Genomic DNA, 26617 nt, shown 5'->3' on the forward strand with positions numbered 1-26617 from the left:
TGGATTTAGGATAAATCATGTTAGCTAGTGAATGGAAAGGGTTATAGCTTTATTCATTTTTTGTTTTGTTTTGCCTTTGCATGGCTCAAATTGTATTTTTCATTAGATCAAGCCAGCTTTCAACCAAAACTGTAACTGTAATGTCAGTCACCATTAATTTCAGAGTCCTGTGAAGCCCCCTTCAGTTGCTTTCTTAAGCACAGTATCTTTAAGCAGAGTTCCTTGTTGAGTAAAACACATGCTACGTTTTGGTCAAAATCACCGGGATTAGTTCAGATTTAATCAGATATGGAAATTAGATGTATACATAGAAAAAACCCCCACAGAATTCCAAAAAGTGCCTTGGGGAAGCTGGGTCATCAGTCCTCTTTTCCAGTCCATCATGCAGATGGTTGTAGGAAAAGTTTTGCATTTTTCCATATAGTTTGGGACAGTCTTAGGCATCACTTTTTCTGAACAAGGCTTAAATAGTGTGCTGGAAACTCACCTGGCATATGGGATAACTGCACTTAACAGCAAAAAAAAAAAAAGGGAAGAAAAATCTTATATGAATAAATGGCAGAGACCTCACTCTCATATTTCTTTCTGCATTCTTCGGCAGCATCTTTAGCAACTTGGATACATTTACTCCTGATGGCATTCTGCACCAAAAAATTAAAAATTCTGCGCACAATATTTTAAAATTCTGCAAAACTTTGCAAATTTTGTCAAATAAATGTGGAGGCTCCGGCATGGCATTGGGGAGCACAGGCCACTGGCTGCACAGAGGTGGGAGATCACTGTGCAGTTCCCTGTCCACCACTGACACAGTGTGAGGACTGGACCTTCCCCACAAACACCCCAGGTGTGGACAAGCAGGCTCAGCAAGACAGGATCCAAGTGTGGAGGGGCTCAGTGGGGGGAGGGGGATGTCAACCTTTGGGTTGAGAGGGTTCTCTGTGGGGCAATCTAGGAGCAGACAAGCTCAGTGGGGGATCCAGGTGCCGGGGCGGGGGGGAATCTGGATGCACAGTGACTTGTTGGGGGGTTCTGGGTGCAATGGTAATGGGACTCTGCAGGGGGGTCCAGGTGAAGATGGTTGGGGCTCAGCAGGGTTGGGGGGATAGAGCTCAGCAGGGAGGTCTGGATGTGGGGGCATCAGTGGGGGGTCCAGATGCTGGAGGAGCGGAGCTCAATGGGGTGGAGAATGAAGTACTGCTGATTAGTGCTTGCTGGGATGGGGATCCGCGTGCGAGTGGCTCGCGACGGTGGTCCAGATGTAGGTAATGGGGTAAGGCTCAGTGAGATAAGAGGCGTCTGGATGCATGGGGGTTGGGTTGATGGCGGAGCAGATCCCTCCCCCTGCAGCTGAGGAGCGATGGGTGCAGGAAATGAGTGGCGCGGGAGAGTGGGGGGAGTTTGCAGAGCTTCCTGCAGCAGGGGAGAAATCTGGGGGTGGAGTCTGACCCAGTGCTGGATGCCATGCGATGCAGGGGAAGAGGAAATCCCATCCACCCCTAACCGAGGCAGGACTAGCAACTGATCCTGGCCAGCGTAGGTGCCACCAGCCAAGTCTTCCCCAGTCCCACCCTCTGCCCCGCAGTGATTTACCTCTCTGACAGCTGCCCTGGGCACCTGAAAAATACTGCTGTGGAGGGTCACATGACTGCCCTTGTGGCTTCCCTTTACTCCCCCCGTCAGAAAGTCATTTTTCTGCAGGGAAGCAAAGAAATCTGCGGGGGACATAAATTCTGTACATGTGCACTGGCACAGAATTCCCCTAGGAGTAAACTTCCTGTGGTTCTTATGTTAGATGTAGAATGCATCTGTAGGAATGCATTCTTCCACTGTATGTTACCAGGTCACTTCTCCCATTCAACCAACCATCTTGCATTAGAATCCACAAAGGTTTTTAATTCTCCTTTAAATTTTCACATTATTTCTACATCCTTAGTATTTGGTAATGGAACTGAAAGTTGAATTTGTCTTGTAGTATACCTGAAATGAAGTACTTAAAATCATAGAATCATAGAACATCAGGGTTGGAAGGGACCTCAGAAGGCCATCTAGTCCAACCCCCTGCTCAAAGCAGGACCAATCCCCAACTGCAATCATCCCACCCAGGGCTTTGTCAAGCCTGACCGTAAAAACCTCAAAAGGAAGGAGATTCCACCACCTCCCTAGATAACGCATTCCAGTGCTTCACCCTCCTAGTGAAATTTTTTTCTAATAGCCAATCTAAACCTCCCCCACTGCAACTTGAGACCATTACTCCTTGTTCTGTCATCTCCTACCACTGAGAACAGTCTAGCTCCATCCTCTTTGGAACCCCCTAATATGGAGATATACCTATGTCATAAAATGGAAGGGACCTTGAAAGGTCATCGAGTCCAGTCCCTACCTTCACAGCAGGGCCAAGTACCATCCCTTATTTTTGCTCCAGATCCCTAAATGGCCCCCTCCAGGATTGAACTCACAACTCTGGGTTTAGCAGGCCAATGGTCAAACCACTGAGCTATGCTTCCCCCTACAAGGTTTGTTTAAATTACTCATTTTGTATTAGCATAGCTCTTAACCTTCAAATCTGCCGGTGTGTGACATTAGCAATCAAAATGTGCAATAAATGACCCAAATGTTGAATACCTTTATTTTGTTGTGTTTAGTACCACTGTTTACAGATTATAGGGATTTTAAACTATAAAATTTGTTTTGTGTAAAACAAACATTAAAAAAATCTGGAAAACAAATTCTATCAGATGAAACCATTACTTCCCCCACACAGGTCATTAGAATCTGTACCTTCAGATCTTGAGCACCTTTTGAACTACACTAGTAAATTACCTTTCCAGTAGATCAGTCCTGGAAGGGGATTTTAGCAAATAGTTTCTATCAATCAGCCCTTTTAAAATTACTGGATGCAAGTTATCTGGATCTGCTGATTTAAAAATGTCTAACTTCAGTAGTTTCTGTTTATCACCCTCCAGTTATACTAATGGAATGGAAAGTGTTAACATATAATGATATTGCATTATCTGTTTTTTCCCCAAATACAGAACAGAAATATATATTGAACACTTCTTCCTTTTCAGCATTAATACTGATAATTCTATTATCTCCATCTAGTAATGGATCAATACCATTGTCAGGATTATTTTTGTTCCTAATATATTTTAAAATCTCCTCCTCATCAGCCTTAAGTCTGTAGGCAATAGATTTCTCCTTGTGTCCCCTGGCTTCCCTTATCAATTTCTACAATTCTTAACTTCGGATATGTATTCATTCTTATCAATGTACCCTTTCTTACATTTGTTACTTCTTAATAAAAAAAGAAATGATATTTTACATCTGCTCTCATTTCTCCTCCGACCCAGGTCATTTTTATTTATGCCCGAACAGCCTTCTTCCTCTACTGTGGCTTTTTGAGTATCTAGTAAAGTGTTCTTAAACAATTCCCAATTATCAGTCACATTTTTCCGATTAAATTCTTCCCAGCTGATTTGGCTCATAATTGTTTTCAGCTTTGTGAAATTGGCCCTCTTAAAGCACCAAGTATATATATTGTTTTACTGATCTGGACTTTAGTCTGCTTGCAATTATAAACATGATCAAGTCCATCATTTTTTCCTAAGATAACGTTAATTTTTAGGTCTGTGATCAGTTCCTCTTTATCTGTTAGGACATAGTCCAACATAGAATTCCCCTGTGTTGGCAGTAACACTTTTTGAATTAGGAAATTGTCACCTATAATATTTAGAAATTCCATGTATGTTTTAGTACAGGGAGCATGAGACCTCCAGTACATGTCACTCAAATTCAAGTCCCCCATGATCACGCAGCTTTTTCCTCCTATACGTTGCAGACAGGCACGTAAGGTAGAGGCCATCCTGTTTCCTGGTATGATTTAACGGTTTGTAGCAGACACCAAGTAGTACCCCATCATGTGCTTATCTGTTAGGACATAGAGCCATAAGCATTCAAGATCATTTTCTTCTGAGTTGTTAGTGACTCGGAAATAGGTAATGACAAAGAGTGCCTGTAATGCGGTACTTGCAAGTGCCTCTTGTTCAGGTGTGTGCCTGCACCTCTTTCAGTCTGTGGTGACCCCTTCTGACAGTTTCTCTGTTTGTTTCTAGTGACTGAGCCCTCCAATGAAGTCAGACAGTGTATGGAACAACTCAAACAGACCTTCTGGGATAATAGTCCAACAAAGTCTAAGCGCTCCTGACGCTGGTAGGGGGGCATGCCCCCCAGGGCTATTGCCCTGGGGACTCTTCACCCACTTTGGTCTGTTCTGGCCCCAGCTCTCCAGATGGGCCTCTTTAACAGTTCAGATCATCTTCTAGGGGTTTAATCGCTGTCCAATTGTAGGCCACTTCCCTGGTTGCTTATGGGGGAGACCTCAGCCCGCCCACTACTCCATGTCCCAGCCCAAGGACCCTAAGCATAGTAGCCACGCACTGTCATGCCCCTTTAATGAAACTGCTTTCCGTTCCTTGGCCCCAGCCTTCACCAAAGCTTCAATCTTACCTCAGGGCTCCTCTATGTTCAGGCCCCAATGTAGTCCACCCTGTCACACTGCCTCCCACTCTGCCCAATTGATCCTTCCTAAATAGGTTATAACCATTTATTTTAACATTCCAATTGTGTGAACCAACACACAAAGTTTCAGTAATACCAACTAGACTGAATTTATGCTCATAAATGAGCAATTCCAATTTCTCCTGTTTCTCAGGCTTCTAGCATTGGTGTAGAGAAAAATCTTTTCACATCCTTCAGTTCCTTGATAATTTTGTTCTAAGCATCTCAATTTTGTGCCGAGTGCTCATAACTTCCCTCTTTGTACTAGTTTAACCCCCTTCTGACTACTCTAGCCAACCTGTTTCTGGAGAGATTTGTCTTCTCTTCCTCTGAGGTGGAGGTCATCTCCTCCCACAGAAGGCTGACCAAACTTCCACTTATTTAGCCAGCAAGTCACTTCCATAATCTTTGGTCTTTCTTTTCTTGTAGGACAAGAAGGATCTCAGAGAAGATGACTTGGACATTCTTCTTCAACAGGCTTCCAAGTTCCATGAAGTCGTCTATCTGTGAGATATCAGCACAAATGACACTGATTCATAGGATATAAACCATCACCAATCCTTGCCTGTCAACTTCAGATGCCTATCCAAAGTGACGTTTCATGTCTTGGCTCTGGGAGGTCGCACACTGTCCTGATATCCCCATGTCCCTTGCAGAATGTTCTTTTGATTCTTCTGAGCATTCAATCTCCTACAAAGACAGTCTGTCTTCCTTGGATGGTTGGAGAACTCGTTGCAGGCATGCCTAATTTTCTTACTGGTTGGGCCAAGCTATTGTCCACTTGTGTCCTCTATCTCGCTCCATTCCCTTGGACCTGCTCGATCTTGAGAGGTATTTTCCATAATCCATGCTGAGGAACTAGTATCAATTTGAAACTTCTAGCTGTGTGGAATTCCTCCTGCTTTTCTTTTCTCTGGTGGCCATAGTCTGATCTGTCTCCACCCATACAGAATGCTGCTGGGTCCTCTTGCTTCTGATGGTTATCAACTGTGAGGCCTCCTTGCTGACATCCTCTCTCACTCATTTCTTTGTGGCCAGCTCCATTCTTCCTTGAACCAGGGTTACTGATGTTTCCAGAAACTGGATGTCTAGGAACTCTTCAGATTCTCTGATTGTTAGTAACATCTCAACTTGCCCCTCCAATCTGAGAATCATTTCTTCCAGCATAGCCACTAACTTGCACTTTATGCACAGGAAATCCCTTCTGGCTTCAGGCCAGAAAGAGAACATGGCACATGTACTGCAGGTCACCACCACAGTTCCACTGCTGGCCATCTTGATATCACACGTACCACTAAATGTGCAAGGCAAGCCTCTCACTCTCCCATGCCAAGCCCTTTCCAAAACTCCCGTTAGCTGCTTCTGTTTGGGGGCTCATGAGTTCGCCTAGCAAGTGACATTTCATACCAAGTCTTCTCTGATTAGCTCAGCTTCATCAACCACCACCACCACCAGAGAGTGATTAGCCACTGAGGGCATGTCCACGCTGCAATTAGTCACTTGCAGCTGGCCCATGTCAGCTGACTGGCTTCCAGGGATTTGGCTGTGGGGCTGTTTAATTGCAGTGTAGACTTCCGGACTGAGGCTTGAGCCTGGGCTCTAGGACCCTGTGAGGCGGAAGGGTCCCAGAGCTCAGGCTGATGTAATTAAACAGCCCTGCAGCCCAAGCCCCAGAAGCCCCAGTCAGCTGGCATGGGCCAGCCATGGGTTTTTAAATCGCAGTGTAGACCTACCCTGAGAGATTTTACATAGCTGGCCTGACCCAAGCTTGGAGGGCTAGAGCCATCTCAATCTTGCTATTTTAAAAATCCCAATATTTTATTCTAGAAATATTATCTGGTTTCATTAGGTCAGTTTATTCAATCTTTTATTTCCAACCATTTTATCTTTAAGCATCTTGAGTGATGCTTATACCAATGCTTGGTAATCACTGAACACTAACTGCTCACTTGCAGTATTCTCAGCAGCTTTCACTTTTGCATCAGTTTGACTGAGAAACAGCGAATTCAAAATTATAAATACTGAAAAGATTAGCTACCACTTTTATATAGAAGAATGTTATCGGGTACCCTACCTTCCCAAATTTTGGAATTTCCAGTAAAGAAGAGCTTCCCAACAATTCACAAATCTACCAACTCTTTTCTTCAACATCCAATGACAGTTAATTTTACCCACTAGCCACAATTCTCTTGTCTCCATGCATTGCCCTTCCGGTTTGCACTTCTACATTAGAAGAATCTGTTCAGCCTTCCCTTTAATTTAAAATTGTAAATTATAAAATTTGAATACTCCTAAAATGTTATTTCATATATAAAATTTTTTGAAATGTTATATTCATATAAATACTTCAGTGTGGTAAAGAAAAAATGAAAACTAAAAAGCACACAATTGAGTTTTTTTCCTTGAAAATACGAAATAGCTGAGTTTTTCAGAACCCAAGGTTTATAATGAAGTAAAGTTAAATGTTACAACAGTAGGGCATAAGGATACTGGAATTGAAGATGATCAGGTTGCATGGAGAAATAAAAGTTTAACCTGAAAAAAATGAGATCTGTAACTAATGTATTCTCTCTCTCCACTGTGACAGGGTCAGGCCAGATGGCTACAGGAGAGTGATAGAAGGCAGATATATTGGCCCCAGGCTAAGTAGGTCCCTTTTCCCTGGGAAAGGTAACAGGGAAGGTTCCAGAACGATCAGGAACTTTCTGGAAACAATTAAGGCAGACAGGCTGATTAGAACACCTGCAGCCAATCAAGAATCTGCATGAATCAATTAAGGCAGGGTAATCAGGGCACCTGGGTTTAAAAAGGAGCTCACTTCAGTTTGTGGTGTACATGTGAGGAGCTGGGAGCAAGAGGTGCAAGAAGCTGAGAGTGAGAAGCACAAGCATTATCAGACATCAGAAGGAAGGTCCTGTGGTGAGAATAAAGAAGGTGTCGGAGGCCATGGGGAAGTAGCCCAAGCTGTTGTAGCTGTCATGCAGCTGTTACAGGAGCCACTGTAGACAGCTTTCAGAGTAACAGCCGTGTTAGTCTGTATTCGCAAAAAGAAAAGGAGTACTTGTGGCACCTTAGAGACTAACCAATTTATTTGAGCATGAGCTTTCGTGAGCTACATCCGATGAAGTGAGCTGTAGCTCACGAAAGCTCATGCTCAAATAAATTGGTTAGTCTCTAAGGTGCCACAAGTACTCCTTTTCTTTTTGTAGACAGTTGCAATCCACAGGGCCCTGGGCTGGAACCTGGAGTAGTAGGCGGGCCCGGGTTCCCCCCATCCCTCCAACTCCCTACTTGATACCGGAGGAGTTGAACTGGACTGTGGGTTCCACTAGAGGGGAAGGTCTCTGGCCTGTTCCCTGATCCACTAGATCAATCAGCAGAAACTGCAGGGATTGTTCTTCTTCCTTTCCCCATGCTGGCTAGTGATGAGGCTAACTGAGTGAATGGCACATCTGAGCCACGAATGTGGCCAAACTGAGGGCTGCCGTGAACCTCTGAGGTGAGAAAAATCCACCAATAAGCGCAGGACCCACCAAGGCAGAGGAGAAACTTTGTCACACCACTTTTCTTGGATGTTGTGTCCCTCTGCCTGCTCTGTTAAGATTGATGCTTTCTAGTCCAGGAGCTGACTAACCTTCTGTATGCCTCAGTACATTTTGAGCATAACCACAACATAAATACTACTACTACCACCACGGATAAAACTGGGTGGACTAAACCAATGAAGCACAGTGCTCTGTTCTACCATACAAGTCAGAAAGTAGCAATTTTCTAAAAATGCTTTAAGTTTTTGGATTGTTTGCAACTCAAAGTGAATACAACAGCTCAATTATAAAATCCACACACTGATCATTTGAGAGACTTTTTTGCAGATATATAATACCTTAGTCTAATGAAATTGCATCCGAAGGTTTAAAAGCATCTCAGGGACTACTTGACCATATTAATCACTGTACATCTGGGAAACTCAGTTCAGAGCAGAGAATTTCTTTGTTTCACATACAACTTACCAGACTTGTAATACATGATTCCAACATTCAAAAATAGGGAAATATTAATCCAGAACATTTTCTAGTGTGCACAAATACTGATGATTCGGTTATTTTTTCCAGTTAGTTATACTGATTGCAATACAGTCTACAATTCATGTTTTCTACGACACAATAAAAATTCAGTTGACAACTACAAAACATCACTGAAATTGGTGAATGTTCTGCCAAATCTGTATCACAAATTGGCAGCATGCATCTTTGCAAGCCCTTTTCTGCTAAAGATGAATATGACAGGAGAATAATTCTGACAGAGGAGCACTATAAGTAATCAGAAGATTTGTGTGCACTTTAGCTCTGAAGCTTAGTATTTACAAGTTAATGTCATGGCTGTAATGTGATGAGGCACAATAATTTTCATGTAAAGCAACCTTTGTTAAATGATTTTCCTGGTGAACAGCAAATTTAGGATCCAGATTGAGAAATTGTAGTGTTGTAAATAATAAGTGTTCAATATAAAAGTGCTGTGTAATTTGAGAAAGAGGTCCCTATTCAACACTCTTTTCAAGCAAAATTTGTTTCAACTTCCATGAACAAGAAATTCTAAATAGTTACCCATACATACTTCAGAAGAGACATGCTATACTCAGAAGTCATGTACTCCACTATTATTTTCCAAGCATGGCCTACCAAAATGAATGTTTATTCTTCTTGATTTAGCTATTGCTCGAATGAGAGATCTTATCTTCCAGACAATTACTCTTTTCACAAAAGCCCTATCTACATAACTGGCCCATGCCAGTTGACACGGGTTCGTCGGGCTTAGGCTAATGGGCTGTTCCACTGCTCGCCTGGAAGTCCACACAGTTCTTTGCTGTGTATATGTACCCAAAAGAGGTAACAGGGAAAAGGAAAATCCATTAAAATTGAGATGACTGCTGTTTGATTACTATTTTGACATGCATGTGGTATCGATGTTGAAACACTAAGTAATTAGTGTACTGAAAACAAACTATTTTGAAAATAAATTGCTAATGCTTAAAAAAAACTACTATCTGTACAAAACCAGTTGGGGATGTTGCATGTATAAATTCTTAAATTAGTATCATTCTCAGATGTTAATTAGAAAGTTCAATCCACACCGATCAGCTCCTAGAGTTCATAGCAAAACTACCTGAGATAATTTCAATAATGGTGAAAGTTGCAACTTTGATTATTAAGCAGCATTACCATATGACAGAAGCAATTTTGTATCTCTATAAATACCTGTTCCTAAATGAGAAATGAAATACTACTTTTTTTAGTAAGGTTAAGAATATTGGAAAGAGTACAATCAAATGTCATGATTTTCCATCCCTAATCAGGAAAGATTTACTATGTTAAAGACAGAATTACATTATCTGTACTATAACCCCTATCATACTCCGTTATGGAATTAAGCAACAAAAGCACTTTAAATATATATATGAAACAATCTGACTTTGAGGAGTGAAAGAAAAGAGTAGGAAAATCAGAATTTTAGAAAAATAATTGTAGACCCCCAATCCTGCAAACACATACACTTGTGAATGGTCTCATTATGTTCAGTAGGACTGCTCGCATGCACAAAGTTAAACATGTAAGTGTTGGCAAGATTTGTAGCACGGATGTCACATCATCCATAAGGCATAATGAAGTGATAGGACATAAAATATTACAGAAAAGTAATTAACAAAAAACTCTGGTCAATTCTACTGCTGCCATTCCAGAGGCTGGAACATAACATGGAGTCCTCAAGCATTTTCGCATAAATCCCAGTAGCACCCTTTTTTTCAAATACTGTCAACAAAAAGGGCAAAGCTTTTCACCGCTGCCCGTGGACTTCACTGATAACATCTGCCATTCTCATCTTTCATACTTATTTCTGGCAGTAGGTTTCTGGTAATCATACACATGGCTTGTAAAATATTCCTTAGTAAAGACTTTTCCATGGAGTGTGGACAAATATGGTATTTTATTAAAAAGCAATCTAGGTTATGCTTCATGTCTAGCACTTCTAATAGGAAAATCATTATAATATGACCTTAACATGAAAAGCGCTATACAAAAGACAAGTTATAATATCATGGAATTACAGAAAAGGAATGGGCAACAACAAACTACAAGTGAAAGGCTACGGTTTTCAACTCTCTCTTTCCTCCATCGGTATTATTTGGTATCCTGTTTTTAAAATTATTTTTAATTTAGTCCACACTGTACATTGTCTTTAGCAGAAGTAGTAAATAGGTGGACCATGGGTGAAATCTGGACCATCAGATGCTTCTGAACAGACCTTGAAATCTTTTCATTTGTTTCTCATTATTAATTTTTTATTATTTTCTCTGGAGTCTGGACCTTGACTATATCTTGACCAAGAAATTTGGACCTTGACAAAAAATAACTGACTACCCCACCCCTTTAGGCAAAGAATTGTTTAAATTACAAATACTCTGCAAAATAATTTATTCTGCAAAGTTAAAGCATTTTACCTATGCTCTCTCCAAATATGGCTTGAAACAGCCAAGATTTCTTCATAATTGTTGTAAACCAAACTGAAGTTAAAAAGATGACATTAAAACAAATATAGTGTATTAGCATAAACATGAACTTGAGTGTATTAGAACATAAAGAAAGCCATTGAGTCAGACCAAAGCTCCATCTTGCCCAGTATCCAATCTTCCAACAGTGGCCAATGCCAGGTGCCCCAGACAGAATGACCAGAACAGATGATCAAGTGATCCACTCCCTCTCGCTCATTCCCAGCTTCCGGCAAACAGAGGCTAGAGGGACACCATTCCTGCCCATCCTGACCAATAGCCTGTCCTCCATGCATTTATCTAGTTCTTTTTTGAACCTTGTTATAGTCTTGGCCTTCACAACATCCTCGGGAAAAGACTTCCATAGGTTGACTGTGCGTTGTGTGAAGAAATACTTCCTTTTGTTTGTTTTAAACCTGCTGCCTATTAATTTCATTTGGTGACCCCTAGTTCTTGTGTTATGAGGAATGAACAGGAACTTTATATACTTTATCCACACCAGTCATGACTTTATAGACCTCTATCATATCCCCTCCTTAGTCGTCTCTTTTCCAAGCTGAAAAATCCCAATCTCATTAATCTCTCCTCATACAGAAGCTGTTCCATAACCCTAATCATTTTTGTTGCTCTTTTTGAACCTTTTCCAATTCCAATATATTGATGAATTATACCTTTACAAATATGTAGCAAATTGCATATGTATACATCCTCAACTAAGGAGAATTAGGAACAGCAAAATTGGAATAAGTGTTAATATTCCAGTTTCTTTCATTTGAATTTACAGGAATACAGAATGAGAGTTTATCACAAATTTTGTATGTATGCGACCATTACTTAGACAACAGAAAATAAATTCAGCAAGTAAAAAGATAAATTCAAGCAGCTTTAATGTGTAACAATTTTACAAATATACACCATTCAAGAACATTACCTAGTACACAAAATAAAATAACTGAAATCTAACGAAGGGTTTTGTTTCATTTATTTTCCTCTACATTTTGAAGTGCACTCAGTTTTTTTCATATAAAGAAAACGAGTTTACTGTACATTATGAATCAATGACATATTGCTGGTACGGTACCAATGATGGTTACAAAAGTCTTACTGCACAGTTTGTCTTAATATGTAATTGATACCAATACACTTAAACAATATGACCAGATGTCTCGCCATTCTATTCTGCTGTTGTGCAATATCTAAAGATTATTTTTCTTCAGTTGTATACCACTAGTTAATCAATTTTTTAAAAATTAGATTTATGCTGCCTGATAGGTCATTCACTGGATTTCAGAATCAAAATGCTTAGCCTGAATATGTAACAGAAGTTAGTTTATGCAAATTCACTGATTTCACCACACTGAGCCACAGGGAGAATCACCTTTTGAACTTGAGACATTTCACGTTCAACAGCAAAACTGTGTAAATTGTGCAGAGAGCTAGTCACCTGTCCCCCTCCCCTTTATTCTGAGCAAGTACATATGAAGCAACACTGGGATAACAAAGACAAACTATTACAATTGTACTGCTGGAAGTAAAACGGGACTCATGTTTAAAGTGACAACATCCAGTCTTTGTTCTTGCAGGATTTCAAGTTAATATTCCATAATAAATATGAAAACAAATTTAAGTGTAAACAAATATTATTTATGTTCCATGCCCATGTCAATGGTTAACTTAAATTACTGTATAATTAGGAGAAACTATGGTTAACTAATCTCTTCACTTGTTTCAAGTTCTTAAAAGGCATGTACCTAACTCTCTACAGAATTAATGAGCTGCAGACATGTTAGAGAACTGTGTAATGAACTGTCAGTCAAATATGTATACTAAACCTTAAAGAACTGAATATTGCATATTTTATAATTAAGGCTACAATATAGTCATGGGTATTTTTCGTAAAAGTCATGGACAGGTCACGAGTAATAAACAAAAATTCACAGCCCGTGATCGGTCCATGGCTTATACCTATGATTAAATCTTGGGGGGAGGAGGGGGCGGCTGTTGGGGTGGGGGGAGGAACCAGGGGGCCTGCTGCTCTGTGAAGCACTGCTGTTCTGGCCAGCCAGGAACTACTACCTGGAGCCGCCAGAGCAGCAGCTGGTGTGGCTGTCCCTGGAACCACTCCAGCAGCAGCTGGTGTGGCTGTCCCAGGGGGCCACCTGAGCAGCTGACCCCAGAGCCAGCTGCTTTGGCAGCCCTGGGGTCAGCCACACTGGCCCCTGCAGAAGTCACAGAGGTCACGGAATCCAAAGTGAGTTTTTTTTTCTGGATGTAAATGGGAACTAGAACTGGGCCATCCAGAGCACATCATAATCTTATGCATATATAGATAATAGTAGCAATTGTGAAGCTAAGTACTTTTACAGCAACACAACCTACTTTCAATTCTAAAGTGCTTATCATTCATAGATCTCAAAGCCCCATCAGGCTGACACAGTTAAGGCACATCAATTTCATAGCCAATGGTTAAGGATACAATTCTGTCACTGGCATCACAGATTCCAGGACTTGCTGGAACCTCTGAGACTTTTTCTGGGACTGGAGCAGAGGCCCCTGGGTCCAGGTCACCCCCTGCTGCAGGCCCAGCAGCAGGGCTAGAGCAGCTGCAGGCCCCGGCAGCCCTCTGTTTGCCCTAGGGTATTTTTAGTAAGAGTCAGGGACAGGTTGCAGGCTTCTGTGAATTTTTGTTTATTGCTTGTGACCTGTCCCTTTTACTAAAAATACCCATGACAGAACCTTAACCTTATCAATGGTATGCAAGGGAATGGTGTGGCCAGCATTACAACTGACCATCTTTGACTGTCCTAACCCAACGCATCATGGGAGGTTACTTACCTGTAACTGGAGGTTCTGCGAGACACGTGATCCCTATTGTATTCCACTGAGGTTACGCGTATGTGCCCGGAGCTGGAGCTTTTCAAAGTACTAGTGTCTGTTGGTCCATCCATGAGCACTTGTATCACCTCGTGGTTTCGCCCAAGTCGATACAGTGCAGGTGGCCCAACCACGACTTCAGTTCCTTCTCCACCACAGATCTACCAGATCTGCAGCAGAGGGGGAGGGTGCAGTTGCAATACAGATAGGGACCACACATCTCAAAGAGCCTCCAGTTACAAGCAAGTAACCTCCCCTTCTTGTTCTTCGAGCGATGTTCCCTATTACATTCCACTGCGGGTGATCATCAAGCAGTACCTAGCTAGGAGGAGGGTGCGAGAAAGATGGCGGAACTGCGGAACAGAAGATCGCTCTGCCGAATGAGGCATCTGTTGGGATATGTAAGTGTTAAGTAAAGACCTGGGTAACCACTAGCATGGTATTAGGGAGGAAGGCACAGGCAGGCACTGTCTCCTCACTTAATAGATAAAGTGCTATCCCTCTCCCTTCCCTTCTGCTTGTTAAGGATTGATAAGCGTTGCAGCTGCATAAGAAATGTGGGTGTCTAAAGAATACCCTTTGTGTAAAGAAGTGTTATCTCCCCCGTCCCTTCCTTTCCCAGCTGTAAACAGGAGCGGGTATAATTATATTCAGTATATAGCTATTACTATTCATTATATGGGCGTTCATATTATCAAATAAGGGTTTTGGGGGTGTTGTAAAAAATGTGGGCATTTACATATTAACAAATAAGAGCGTGATGTGATTAACTCAGTGCTTACTCAACAACTGGGTCGAGGGGAACAAGTACTGCAATAAAGAAGCCCATCTACTCAATATGCCTCTGGGTCCTCCTGCTCATTCTCTATCATCATCCATTGTAGAATCATGCACTAGAGCATAATGAGAAGAAAAGGTGTGCACCGAACTCTACCTGCTTGTCTTACATTTGTCTGCAAGGGGCACATTGTGGAGCACGGTGGTAGTTGATGCTTGTGCTTTTGTAAAATGGACCCATATCCCACCTGGAGGAGACTGTCCTGATAATTGATAGCAGAGCGTGATGCACCTTGAGACCCACTTCAAGGCATTCTTGGTGGAGAGGGCCTGCCCTTTAATTCCCTCAACTATGGCAATAAATAATCTAAGAGACGTCCAGAAGGGCTTCATCCTTTGAAAATAAAAGGCCAAGGCCCTAAGGACATTAAGGGAGTGAAGCAGTCATTCCTTATGTGAGGCGTGTGGTTTGGGGAAGAAGGCTGGCAAATGTATGGTTGGCTGAGATGAAAGCGGGAAACCACTTTTGATAAGGCAAAGTTTCTCTGCACTTGTATCTATCAAAGAGTGAAAGGGAGGTTTACCATCATGGCTCCCAGATGGCCAACCCTTTCTGAAGAGAGGATAGCAACCAGCAAAGTGACCTTCATGGAAAGAAGAAAAAGGAAGGAGGTGACCAGGGATTCATTAAAGGACTAGGTTGAGGTCTCACTGCAGAGTGATAGGCTGAATGGGCGGGTATTTACATACAAGGCCCTTCCAGAATTGGGCAGTCAAAGGGTGGGTAAAAACCAAATGTCCCTCTACCAGATGGTGGAAAGTGCTCATAGCCACCGCATGCACTCTGATGAAGCTGAGAACAAGTCCTGAGGCTTTCAGATAGAGGAAATAGTCTAAAAGCATCAGGATGGACACAGCTTCAGGGGCAAGACCTTTCCGTTTAGGCACATTTCACTTCTGGGTCCGTTAGCTTGGTAGAATTGTTTTGTGAAGTCCTTCCAGCTACTGGAGAGGACATCTCGTACTGCTGACGAATATTCTCATGCTAATGGAGGTGTCCGTCCAAGAACCAAGCGTGAAACATCTGTGGATCAGGGTGTCTGAGTCTGCCATTGTGTTGCGTGAGCAGTTCTGGAAACGTTGGCAAGGGAGTGGAGGATGATTCAACATGCAGAGAACCAGAGGAAATCAGAATTGTCAGGCCAGAATGGAGAGATCAGGATGGCCATCACCCTCTCCCACCGAAGTTTGCGAAGGACGTGTGGCACGAATGGTAGGGGAGAGAAGGCATAGCTGATACCGTCTGACCAGTCGACAACCAGGGCCTTGCCCTGTGAATGGGCACCGAATTCTCCCCTTGAGCAGTACTGAATGCACTTGGGGTCAGTGTGTGATGCAAAGCGCTCCCTGATTGGAGTTCCTCATTGACCAAAAATGCCCACAATTGCCGTATCATGCAGTTCGCCATTTCTGGTTGGTTGCAAAGTTCCTGCTGAGTGCTTTGGCAATCACGTTTTGGGTGTCTGGTAGGTAGGACACTGACAAGAGGATACAGTGTGCAATGCACCAATTCCAGAAGTGCACTGCTTCCAAGCACAGTGCTGGGGATCTTGTGCCTCCTTGCTTATTTATGTAGTAAATCGTAGTGGTGTTGTCCAAGATGACGAGAATGGATGGACAGTAAAAATGCGTGGCATGACTTGCATACTGCCCAGAATTCCAGGAAGTTGATGTGCATCCTGGCTTCTCGAGCGACCCAAGTTCCTTGTGTCATGCGATCTCCCATGTGGGCTCCCCAGCTGTTATGATGGTTTCTCTCAGTGAGGATGGGAGGAAGGGCATTCTGGAGCAGACTTGGAGTGGGTCTTTCCACCATCAGAGAGAGATGACGACTTCCGGGGGGGATAGTGAGAACAGCGTCCAGGTGTTGGTGCATGGGGGAAATAGGCTCTTTGCAGCCACCGTTGTAGACAGCAGAAGCACAGGCAAGCAAAGACCATGACATACATGCACACTGCCATGTGGCCAAGGAAAGAAAGGCAAGTTCTGGCTGAGACTGAGGAGCTGGATGTCACTGAAGCGATCAGATGCAGTAGGCTCTGGAACCTGTCTTTTAGCACATAAGCATGTGCAAAGGTCGAGTTGATGCGTGCTCCAGTGAACTCCAGGAACTGTGTAGGGTGCAAAATCAATAGCTAGACATTCACACTCACCCCTAGGGAGAAAAGTAGTAGGAGTTGGGATGTTGATTCCCAAGCTTCCTTTCTGGATCATGCCACCAGCAGCCATCTAGGTAAGGGAAGACAAGGGACTCCTTGCTATTGGAGGTGAGCCGCTACCACAGAGAAAAAAAAACTTTTGTGAAGACTCGTGGAACAGCAGTAAGTATGAACAGGAGGACCCTGTATTGGATGTCTCAAAGACCAGTGAACAATCTGCGGATTGAGTGAATGTTGACATGGAAGTAGGCGTCTTGCATATTGAGAGCCGTAAACCATGTCTTTTTCTAGCAAACTAATGATGGCTGCAAGCATCACCATGAGGAACTTCAGCTTGCAGATGGAACTGTCTCCATCCATTTTCTTCTTGGGCAGCTAGATATATTTGGAATAGAACCACATGCCCTGAAAGGCTGTAGGGATTGCTTTTACTGCTCCTCTCTGCTGCAGGGAGTTCACCTCTAGGGTAAGAGTACTGTCATGAGAGTGAGCCCTGAAACAGGATACGGGCAAGGGATGTGGAGGAGGTAGTGTCAAACTAGATCATACAGCTGTGTCGAACAACATCCAGGACTCACTTGTCTGTTGTTATTGCGCTCCATGCTGGTAGAAAGATTTTGAGATGGCCCCAAAAGGGGATGGTTGGCAAGAGTATTGGGTGCAAAGTAGTTGATGGCTCTCTAGATGCACTCAAATATTACTTATGTGAAAACTGGGTGTGCTGCATGGAAGCCTGCATCAGCAGACCAGGCGAATGAGATCTGTGAACCTTTGGGTGCTTTTGTGGAGATTCTTAGGCACATTGGTGGTGGAACTGGAGAGTTCCACAGTGTTGTGTAGACAGCAAATTTTTCATTTTGGCGTATATATGACTATGGATCACAAGGCGGCTCTAGAGTCTCAGTGAATCATCTATCTCCTGATTAAAGAGGTGCAATTCATCAAAAGGGAGGTCCTCAATTGTGTTCTGTACTTCTCCAGGGAAGCCTGGAGGAATGTTGCCAGAATTGTACAGCCATTCTAGCCAATACCAATGCACGCAAGATATCTAGCAGTTAGTGCTGACTCTCCTGCACCTCCTCCAATGGGATCTGAAGAGCATTAGCAGCTCCTGAAATTGATGATAGTTGTCTGGGGGAGAGGAAGGCATCGACAACACATCTGGCGATGATGAGAGGAAACTCCTCCGGATCCATCAGTATGGTCAGAGCTGGGCTGATTGGCACATTAGGAGCCAGGGTTGGACTCACTGAACGACAGGGTGGTGATACAGGGGATTCCTCATGGGTTGAGCAAGATGGTTCTGAAGGTGAATACTGGGGCCACGAGCTCCAATAAGGTCAACTTGGTTGATCCTGCTGTTGCTGTAGCAGTGCCCATGGAACCAGTTACCAGTGGCTCCTGGGCTGAGGCAAAGGGGGATACTGCCATGGTGGTGTCAGAACCTTCTAATCCTTTTGGAAGAGAAGCAGCAGACCATGTGTAGTACCTGAATCCTCAGACTCAGAGGAACCAGAGTCCTGAAAGAATGGGGGTGCCAATGAACCAGGTTGTGTTGTGGCAGCATGACCAGAATGCAGCAGATCCAACATAGGAGAGGGGGCCTTTTTAGCAGGCAAATGGAATGGACCATGCGGAGACCTCATCCATTCTAGGACAAACAGATCATGAAGCCCAGGAGCACATCCGAGTCTCCCCAGCGTCAATGGCAGCTAAACCACAGACAGAACCAGGGCCAGCAAGGGGACCTGCCTCAAGACCAATGAATCATGCTGCATCAGCAGACCTGATGCAGGAGAGGTGCATGCTTCAGGAACTGGGACCAGCAGATCCAGTGAACGATGTGTTTTCTTGTCGCTCTTGTGGGCCTTGAAATGTGGCGCTCCCCTGTGGCCAGAATTTGTGGATGGTGTAGCATCTTTCTGGGATCTGGAGGAAGACTTACTGCCATGCTTATGTGCATGCTTCCGTGTTTCATAGCTAGGCCCCAGCGTGGGGTCCATAGAGCTGGTACCAGCGGAACCAGATTGGGACTCCAAGGTAGGAGGTACGCTCCAGGATGATATACAGGGAGGGAGCGGGGGAGGTTCCCTGACCAGGATCCAACTGCCGGCCCAGAGTGACCTCCATGATGAACTTCTTAAGGCGTAGGGCCTTGCCTTCCCAGGTGCAGGCAGTGATGGAGAGGCAGATACTGCACCTGAACGCAACAGGGGCTTCTCCAAAGCAGTACAGACAGCATTGGTGCTCCTCACTGAGTGAAAACGAGTGAGGGCAGGAAGTGCAGACCTTGAATCCTGGCGTCTTCAGCATAAGCCGGTACTCCAGAAACGGGTGCTTGGTGGACAGGGGGTTGGTTTGGCAGGAAATCGCCGAAGCAGCACCCCAAAGTCCTTAATCGTATACAAATTACTACGAACACTAAACTACAAAAAAAAAAAAATCAGTAAAATCTTAACTACGTACAAGAATAAAAACAAAGTTTTTCTGGAAAGTCCATCACCAAGGACAAGAGAAAAGCAGAAGCTCACGCCATGCAGTGGTAAGAAGGAATTGAAGACATGATCAGTCCACCCCACCCTTTATCATCTCAGGCGAAAGCACAATGTGATACAAAGGCACATGCACCAATGGACGCTACTACTTCAAAAAGCTCCAGCTCTGGGCTCATGGAGCATGTGCGCAACCCTCAATGGAATACAATAGGGACCATCACTCGAAGAAAAAGGTACCATTTTGCACGTGGGTGAACTGGATGTGACCTTTCAGTGTGAAATCAAGCAATACTCAGACCCACAACCTTCACTGTAGTTGAACATCTTAACCACTCAGCAATTGGAACTTGCACTATGGAACTGCAAAGTATTACTATAGCTTATGCTTGGTCATGAAGGTTTATTTAGGGGTTTTTATTATATCCCCAGCATTTAACAGCTTATACATTTCTAAAGTAAATCCTTCATGGCTGATATTTTCCATGCTTACTCTCAGTCCAAAAGTGAGTGTTTTCCTCTTCTTTTTAATGTTTGAGTCAATTCTTTTAAGTCATTTTGAGGGTGAATTAAGTTATTCTTACACTGAGAAGACTGAGGGGTTTTTTACCCACAACTCTAAATGATTTACTATTCTGACTACAGGTTTCAGAGTAACAGCTGTGTTAGTCTGTATTCGCAAAAAGAAAAGGAGTACTTGTGGCACCTTAGAGACTAACCAATTTATTTGAGCATGAGCTTTCGTGAGCAAGCTCATGCTCAAATAAATTGGTTAGTCTCTAAGGTGCCACAAGTACTCCTTTTCTTTATTCTGACTACAGTAGAACAAAAATTGCCAGGTGCTTCCTAAATATAAGTTTCATAATTTTTAAGCTGCTACAAGGTTTAATGACTCTGTTAAAAAAATCTCCACCTCAGTTGTAATCTGAATTTGTCTAGCTTCACTTCAATTTCCAGCCACTGGGTTTTAAACCTTCATCTAAAACAGATTTCTCCTCCCCACATAAGTATTTATAGACCATCATCAAGTCACCTCTTAACATTCTGTATGTGAAGATAAATAGATTAAGAATATGTCTATTCTACAAGTGCTACATTGGCATGGCTTTAGAATAGACATTTGCTACAGCAAAAGAAAGGGTTCCCCCATCATTGTAGTAAAATCCTTCCCTCGAAAGGCAGTAGTTAAATTGACAGATTAATTCTTCTATCAATCTAACAGGGTCTAGATTCTATACTAGTGTCTAAACAGGGAATTTTTCACATCCCTGAGCAACGTTGCTAGGTTGACCTAAATTTTAGGTCTGTAGACCAGGCCTCAGTTTCAGTAATCCTACTGTAATCCAGGCCTCAAATAATTCTTGTAGCTCTTTTCTGGATTCTTTACGAATGGTCAACATCTTTTTTGAAATATGAACACCAGATTGGGACATAATATCCTAGTAATGGTCTCACTAATGCTGTATACATAGACATAAAAAGGTGTTATTACCAATTTGATATTCTACTACTTATAAGGGAATTGCATTTATTTTCTTAGCCACCACACTGGGACCTCAAATTCGGCTGGGTTACGAGCCATGAAACCTAAGTCCTTTTCTTAGTCACTTCTTTCCAAAATACAAGGTACAACCCCAGCCCATAAACAGCCCAGAATCTAAGATGAGAAAGAACATATGAAGAGGGTGTGGTGGAAAAGTTGTGGGGGGGAAAATAGAGAAAATCACTTTTTAAAATAAAGCATCAGTGACTCCCCCTGGCATCCCAGACAGCCAGTATTAGTAGCATACATGGGGGAGAAATGTGAAGGAAAGAATACTGGCCTTACAATCTAGCCCAGGGAAAGCACTCTGTGCATAAAGGAACAGCGTAAGAGAATGTGAAGACATTTCCACGAGCACTGGACATATCTGTGGCTGAGGCTATGTCACTGGAAGAGAAGAGGACAACATGATAAGAATCAGAGTTGGTAAGTAAGGAGAAGATGAGTTGTGAAGAGCCTTGCAGGCAAGGACAAGAAAGCTGAGCTTGATATGGTGGGAAACAGGAAACCAAGGGAGGGACTTAAGGGATAAGGATTGGCACCACAACAGGCAAGAACGATGAATTTCACAGCCATGGTTGTAAACAATGGAGGTGATGCCAAGGAGACCAAGGAACAGGAGATTGTAGTAACCATGATACAAGATGATGAGACAAGAAGTTCCAGTGGTATGGACAGAAAGAAATGGTCAGCTATTATAAATGCTACTGAGTAAAAATTGGCAAGATTTGTACATGGCTTGGATCTGGGGTAGGAATAAATCAAGGATGTATCAAGGTTGCAGAGCTGAAAGAAAAGGTGCATGGTTGTGACTTCAATAGTGACATCAGGAGGATGGGAAAAGAGATAGGAAAGATAAGGTAATAAGAAAGGTATTAAAAATGAATATTAACAGTCACTCATAATAAGAATTTCATTAAATGGCAGCACTTTTAAAACTAATAAAAGGAAATACTTTTTTAAAAAAATCTGAAACTCACTGCCACAATATTACTGAGACCAAGAGATCAGAATTTAAATAAAAGGATTAGACACTTGTATGGACTATGAGAATATCTACTATTACAATAGTTATATATTTTTTCAAATGGGGATTTAAAATCTGATGCTTTGGGGCATAAGCCAATCATTAACTGGCAGAGTTAGGAAGAAACTTCCACAAAGGTCAGGTTATTCCCTTTCCAGGGGTTTGAAAGTCTCAGAAATTATGGAAGAAGTTTTAATTCAATTAAGCAATCCCTATTCATTCCAGTTTAATGTTCAGTGAAAGTTTGCAGATGACACAAAAACTGGGGGAGTGTTAAATAATGAAGAGGACAGGTCACTGATCTACATCACTTGGTGAACTAAGCACAAAAACAATATGCATTTTAATATGGCTCATTGTAAATGTATGTATTTGGGAACAAAGAATGTAGGCCATACTTACAGGAGGGGGCCTCTATCCTGGGAAGCAGTGTCACGCTGAAAAAGACTTTAGGTTTGTGGCAGATAATCAGCTGAACATGAGTTTTTTTCTCCTGTTGATAATAGCTCATCTTAACTAATTAGCCTCTCACAGTTTGTATGGCAACTTCCACCTTCTCTGTACGTATGTGTATATATAGCTCTTCTTATATATTCCATGTTCCATTCTATGCATCCAATGAAGTGGGCTCTAGCCCACGAAAGCTTATGCTCTAACAAATTTGTTAGTCTCTTAGGTGCCACAAGCACTCCTGTTCTTTTTGAGCTCCCAGTGTGATGTTGTGGCCAAAAGAGCTAAAGCAATCCTAGGATACATAAATGGCAAACTTGAGAAGGAGTAGGGAGGTTATTTTATCTCTGTATTTGGCACTGGTGGGACCACTGCTGGAGTACTGTGTCCAGTTTTGGTGCCCACAATTCAAGAAGGATGTTGATAAATTGGAAAACGTTCACAGAAGAGCCATGAGAACGATTAAAGGCTAAGAAAACATTCTTTATAGTGATACAATGAAAGAGCTCCATTTATTTAGCTTAACAAAGAGACGGCTAAGGGGTCACTTGATCACAAACTATAAGTATCTACATGGGGAACAACTACATTCCATATCCAAGTAGGAGGAAGGAGAAAGCTAGGATTCTTACCAGGATGTTATCTTTGGACCATGTTTGGGAACTCCCTATTTCACATAAGCCTCTGGCTAGTAGGTGTTTTATAAATATGCATGTTCAACCACCATTCTCTATGTGCTAGAAGAGAGAACATGTAAGCCTGCCTTTTCCCTTCAGATGCTCCCAGCTGAGGTATTCACAACTCTAACACCAGAGTCCTAGTGTGTGGGCGGGATGGTCTCACTAATCTACCTCTCGTCCATCATCCACATTTGAAATTCTCTCCCCATCATGATTACTCTAGCACTTTCCTCAAGCAGCAACAGAATTCTGCTGCCCACAAGAGTCTAAATGGCAAAGTTGAAATTAACCAATCTTGTAAATTTCACTATATTGGGAGTAGCAACAAAACTGTCAATAAGTTTTTGTATCTTAGTATTGATATCAATTTCATTTGTACAGTATATCTATTTGGGGAAAAGTATCAGTATGCTATTTTAAAAATCACCAGGTGACCAATGTGAATCAAGTTTATTAATACGGTACAGGAAAAAGGTTCTATGAGATACCAGTCTCCAAAGAGCACTCCTGTACAGCCATGTTACTTTCACCTTATGCAAAAGGTGTGCTCCCCCAGTCACATCCCTAAAGCCATCTTTTTAAATCCTACTTATTCACCTGTTAAAGGTACTATATAAGTCACCTGAAACAGGATTTAATTAAATTAGAGTTTACCTTGTTTGTTTCTGGTATCGTGCTGTACCCTTTATCTTTTCTTCTGAAACCATGTATTCCAGGTCATGATGCACCCTTATCTTTGTTCTGAGCAAATGCATTCCAGGTACTAAGCACCTCCTAGGTTCCTATGGGTAATTCCTGTTACCATGAAGAAATAATCACGTCCTATACTTAGTTTTCCTAGCTACTCCAGCCAAGGTTTACTTCAGCATAAATTATAAGGACAGCATTATAACAAAGGTACAAGCCAATCTGAGCTACATAACTGCTATACTACCTCTTAATAATATGTATGTTTAAATGCCAGACACATATATCGTGGATAGTATTATCAGCATAATATATAGGTATGCTAGCTAGGATATATCAGTCAACAAGCCCAAGCAGAATAAGTCAAAACAGAACATGGTATGATTTTTTTTCAGCTTCACTTAATTTTGTGTGAATGACTGCTGAAGTCCTGAATTATGATATGATGCTCTCTTCAGACCTTTTTTTTTTTTTTTGTTTATAACAATAATGCTCAAGAAGCCACTACCCAATCTTTTCTGAATAAGTACTTAGCATGAAGTACTATAAAGGCATACCCCGTTTTGTGAAACCAGGGCTTTGGAGCTGTGCTCCGGCTCCGCTACAGCTCCAGGCAAAAGCCTGCAGCTCCACTGCTCCGCGCTCCAGCTCCGGGCTCCGCTCCAAAACCCTGTGTGAAACCTTAAAAATTTAGCTCAAATTAGCTTAAAAAGTTCTACCCACTAAGTTTTCCAATTTACCACAATATTACTATTTGAACATTTTATGTCAATTAGAATTCGTACTCATTTTGTACTTATTCAGCCTCTCACAATAATCAGGCTTTTTTAGAAGTTTGTTTTAGAATCATGCTAAATTTCAGATATAGTCCCTGATATTATATGCTGAGGAAAATGCAACAATTTTGACCACACTGTCATCCTAATATCTATCTAAATACATTGAATTTTTTAAACATGTCCAAAAAATGACTTTCCTTAAACTTACTGTCTTATCCTCCTGTTTCTGCAGCCATATTACCGTCACAGTTAAACGAGTTTCTTCCATTTTGAACACTACTAGTTTGAGAGTAATTCTTTGCACTTAACACAAGTACCACTGTGACCAGTAATCTCTCTCAAACGAGAAATTTTTTTTATAACCACCATTTCTCATTTTCAGTATTACTACTTTGTTAAATACACTTGGTCCGTTTTTCTAGATGCTTCTACTTTTGCAGAGTTTAAGACCAACTTGTTCTTATGTCAAGAAATGAATATCCACTCCGCACTCCATTTGAATAATGCATCAGAACATATGTATGGCTCTGACACATGCTGCAGTAGCACCACCATTAAATACCATATTTTATAGAATTAGAACAACACTGAGTGGTGACATATTAAGTCAAAATGATGTAGGTGGTCTACTTTAAGAGATCAAATTTACTTTTACATAAATCCAAATTTTGACACTTCATGGCTAAAGTGGGAGTGTGTGTGTGTGTGTGGGGGGGCGGTATTAGACCTCTGGAAGTATCAAGAATTTTTAAAATTGTCTTACTTGTGAGACAGTTTTCAGGGAACCAGAAATTTGAGGATTCTCAGTAACTGAACACCAAGTAAATAAAGGGAGTCACTAGACCTACCTTGTTCTTTATAAGCATGAAGATACCTAGGGCAGTTTGTATGATCTACTGACAATTAACAAGCTGCAACCTAAAGATGCAACACCTCACAAAACACCTTTTTCAACAACAAAAAACAGATTCAGGCTACAACTAAACAGCCCTGTCTGCTGGCATCTTCAGAGGGTTCACTATGGAGTGAGAACAAGAAGCTTGACCCGAGGCCAAGCATAATTGTGGGGAGATTTTTCTGGGTGCTGCACCTGGCAAATATAAAGCCTGTCAATGCCCGAAGGAGAAGGTGGGGCCGTTTCCCTGGTTTCTGTTTGAACAATAAAACAGGGGAGGGATCGGGATCTGCTCATCGTTCTCTTCCCGGGGCCGGCCAAGTGCCCTGCAATACCAGGCCCCTCATTGTCCTGGGCACACGGGACTCGCCCGCCCCCCCGGGCCCGTCACCAGAGCCGCAGGAGCGAGCTGCCCAGGGTGGCCCCGTAGGGCCATGCCCGAACCAGAGTTCGGGGACACAGGAAGAGTCAGCGCCGCCGACTAACGCTGCCACTGCCCAGCCCCCGCCTTCCCGCTGCGCTGCCCTCCCGGGCCCGCGGGCAGTGGGCGCCCCCAGCGGAGGCCGAGTGCGGGGCCGGGCCAGGCCGCCCCGGTTACCACCAGGGAGCCTGTCTCCCAGAGCGGCCCCTCCCTGCCTCTCACAGCCCCGGGGGTGGGCAGCCGCCTGCTCCGCTCACCCTAGGGCCCAGCGCCAGCGCCACCCCCGGCCCGGCCCGGCCCCTCCCTCACCAGGTGTCGCCCTTGCGCAGGGCGGTTTTGAGCAGCGCCGCTACGTCCGAGCGCTGGGTCTCCAGATCCGCCGCGCCTCCCTCCGCCATCTTCTTCCCCCGGCGGCAGCGGCGGCGGTGGCGGCAGCAGGGGCAGGAGCGGGCCGCGCTGCATGCTGGGAGTGACGCCAACCAAGGAGACGCCCTCCCCTCGCCATCACAACCCGAAAGCGGAGAAAGAGGGGAAACCGCCCGCCCGCCAGCTGGCGGCGCGAGAGCCGCTGCTGCCCCCTAGCGGGCGGGAGGACTCTCCGCTCCGCGTATGCCTTTGGGGGCGCTTGCCGCTGGCCCCACCTCGGGGACTCCCGCACCGCCTCGGCCTGGC

At 43.1% G+C, this 26617-nt stretch overlaps 1 protein-coding gene across 10 annotated transcripts in view; it reads right to left on the reverse strand.

Moving 5' to 3' along the window:
- USP15 (ubiquitin specific peptidase 15) overlaps positions 1 to 26403 on the reverse strand; it is a 136921-nt gene extending 110518 nt beyond the window's left edge. For 3 of the 10 annotated variants that reach the window (XM_073327930.1, XM_073327928.1, XM_073327932.1), the window contains exon 1: positions 26255 to 26398. In XM_073327930.1, coding sequence (XP_073184031.1) covers positions 26255 to 26343 — 89 coding nt within the window. In that variant the 5' untranslated portion in view covers positions 26344 to 26398. Of the gene's footprint in view, positions 1 to 26254 lie in introns of all 10 variants that reach the window. The other 7 variants (XR_012156773.1, XM_073327940.1, XM_073327929.1 and 4 more) reach the window with 6 other exon arrangements.
- Positions 26404 to 26617: the final 214 nt, after the last annotated feature.

Source organism: Lepidochelys kempii, chromosome 1 (assembly GCF_965140265.1).
Source record: "Lepidochelys kempii isolate rLepKem1 chromosome 1, rLepKem1.hap2, whole genome shotgun sequence".
In the NCBI taxonomy this organism is placed as follows: Eukaryota; Metazoa; Chordata; order Testudines; family Cheloniidae; genus Lepidochelys; species Lepidochelys kempii.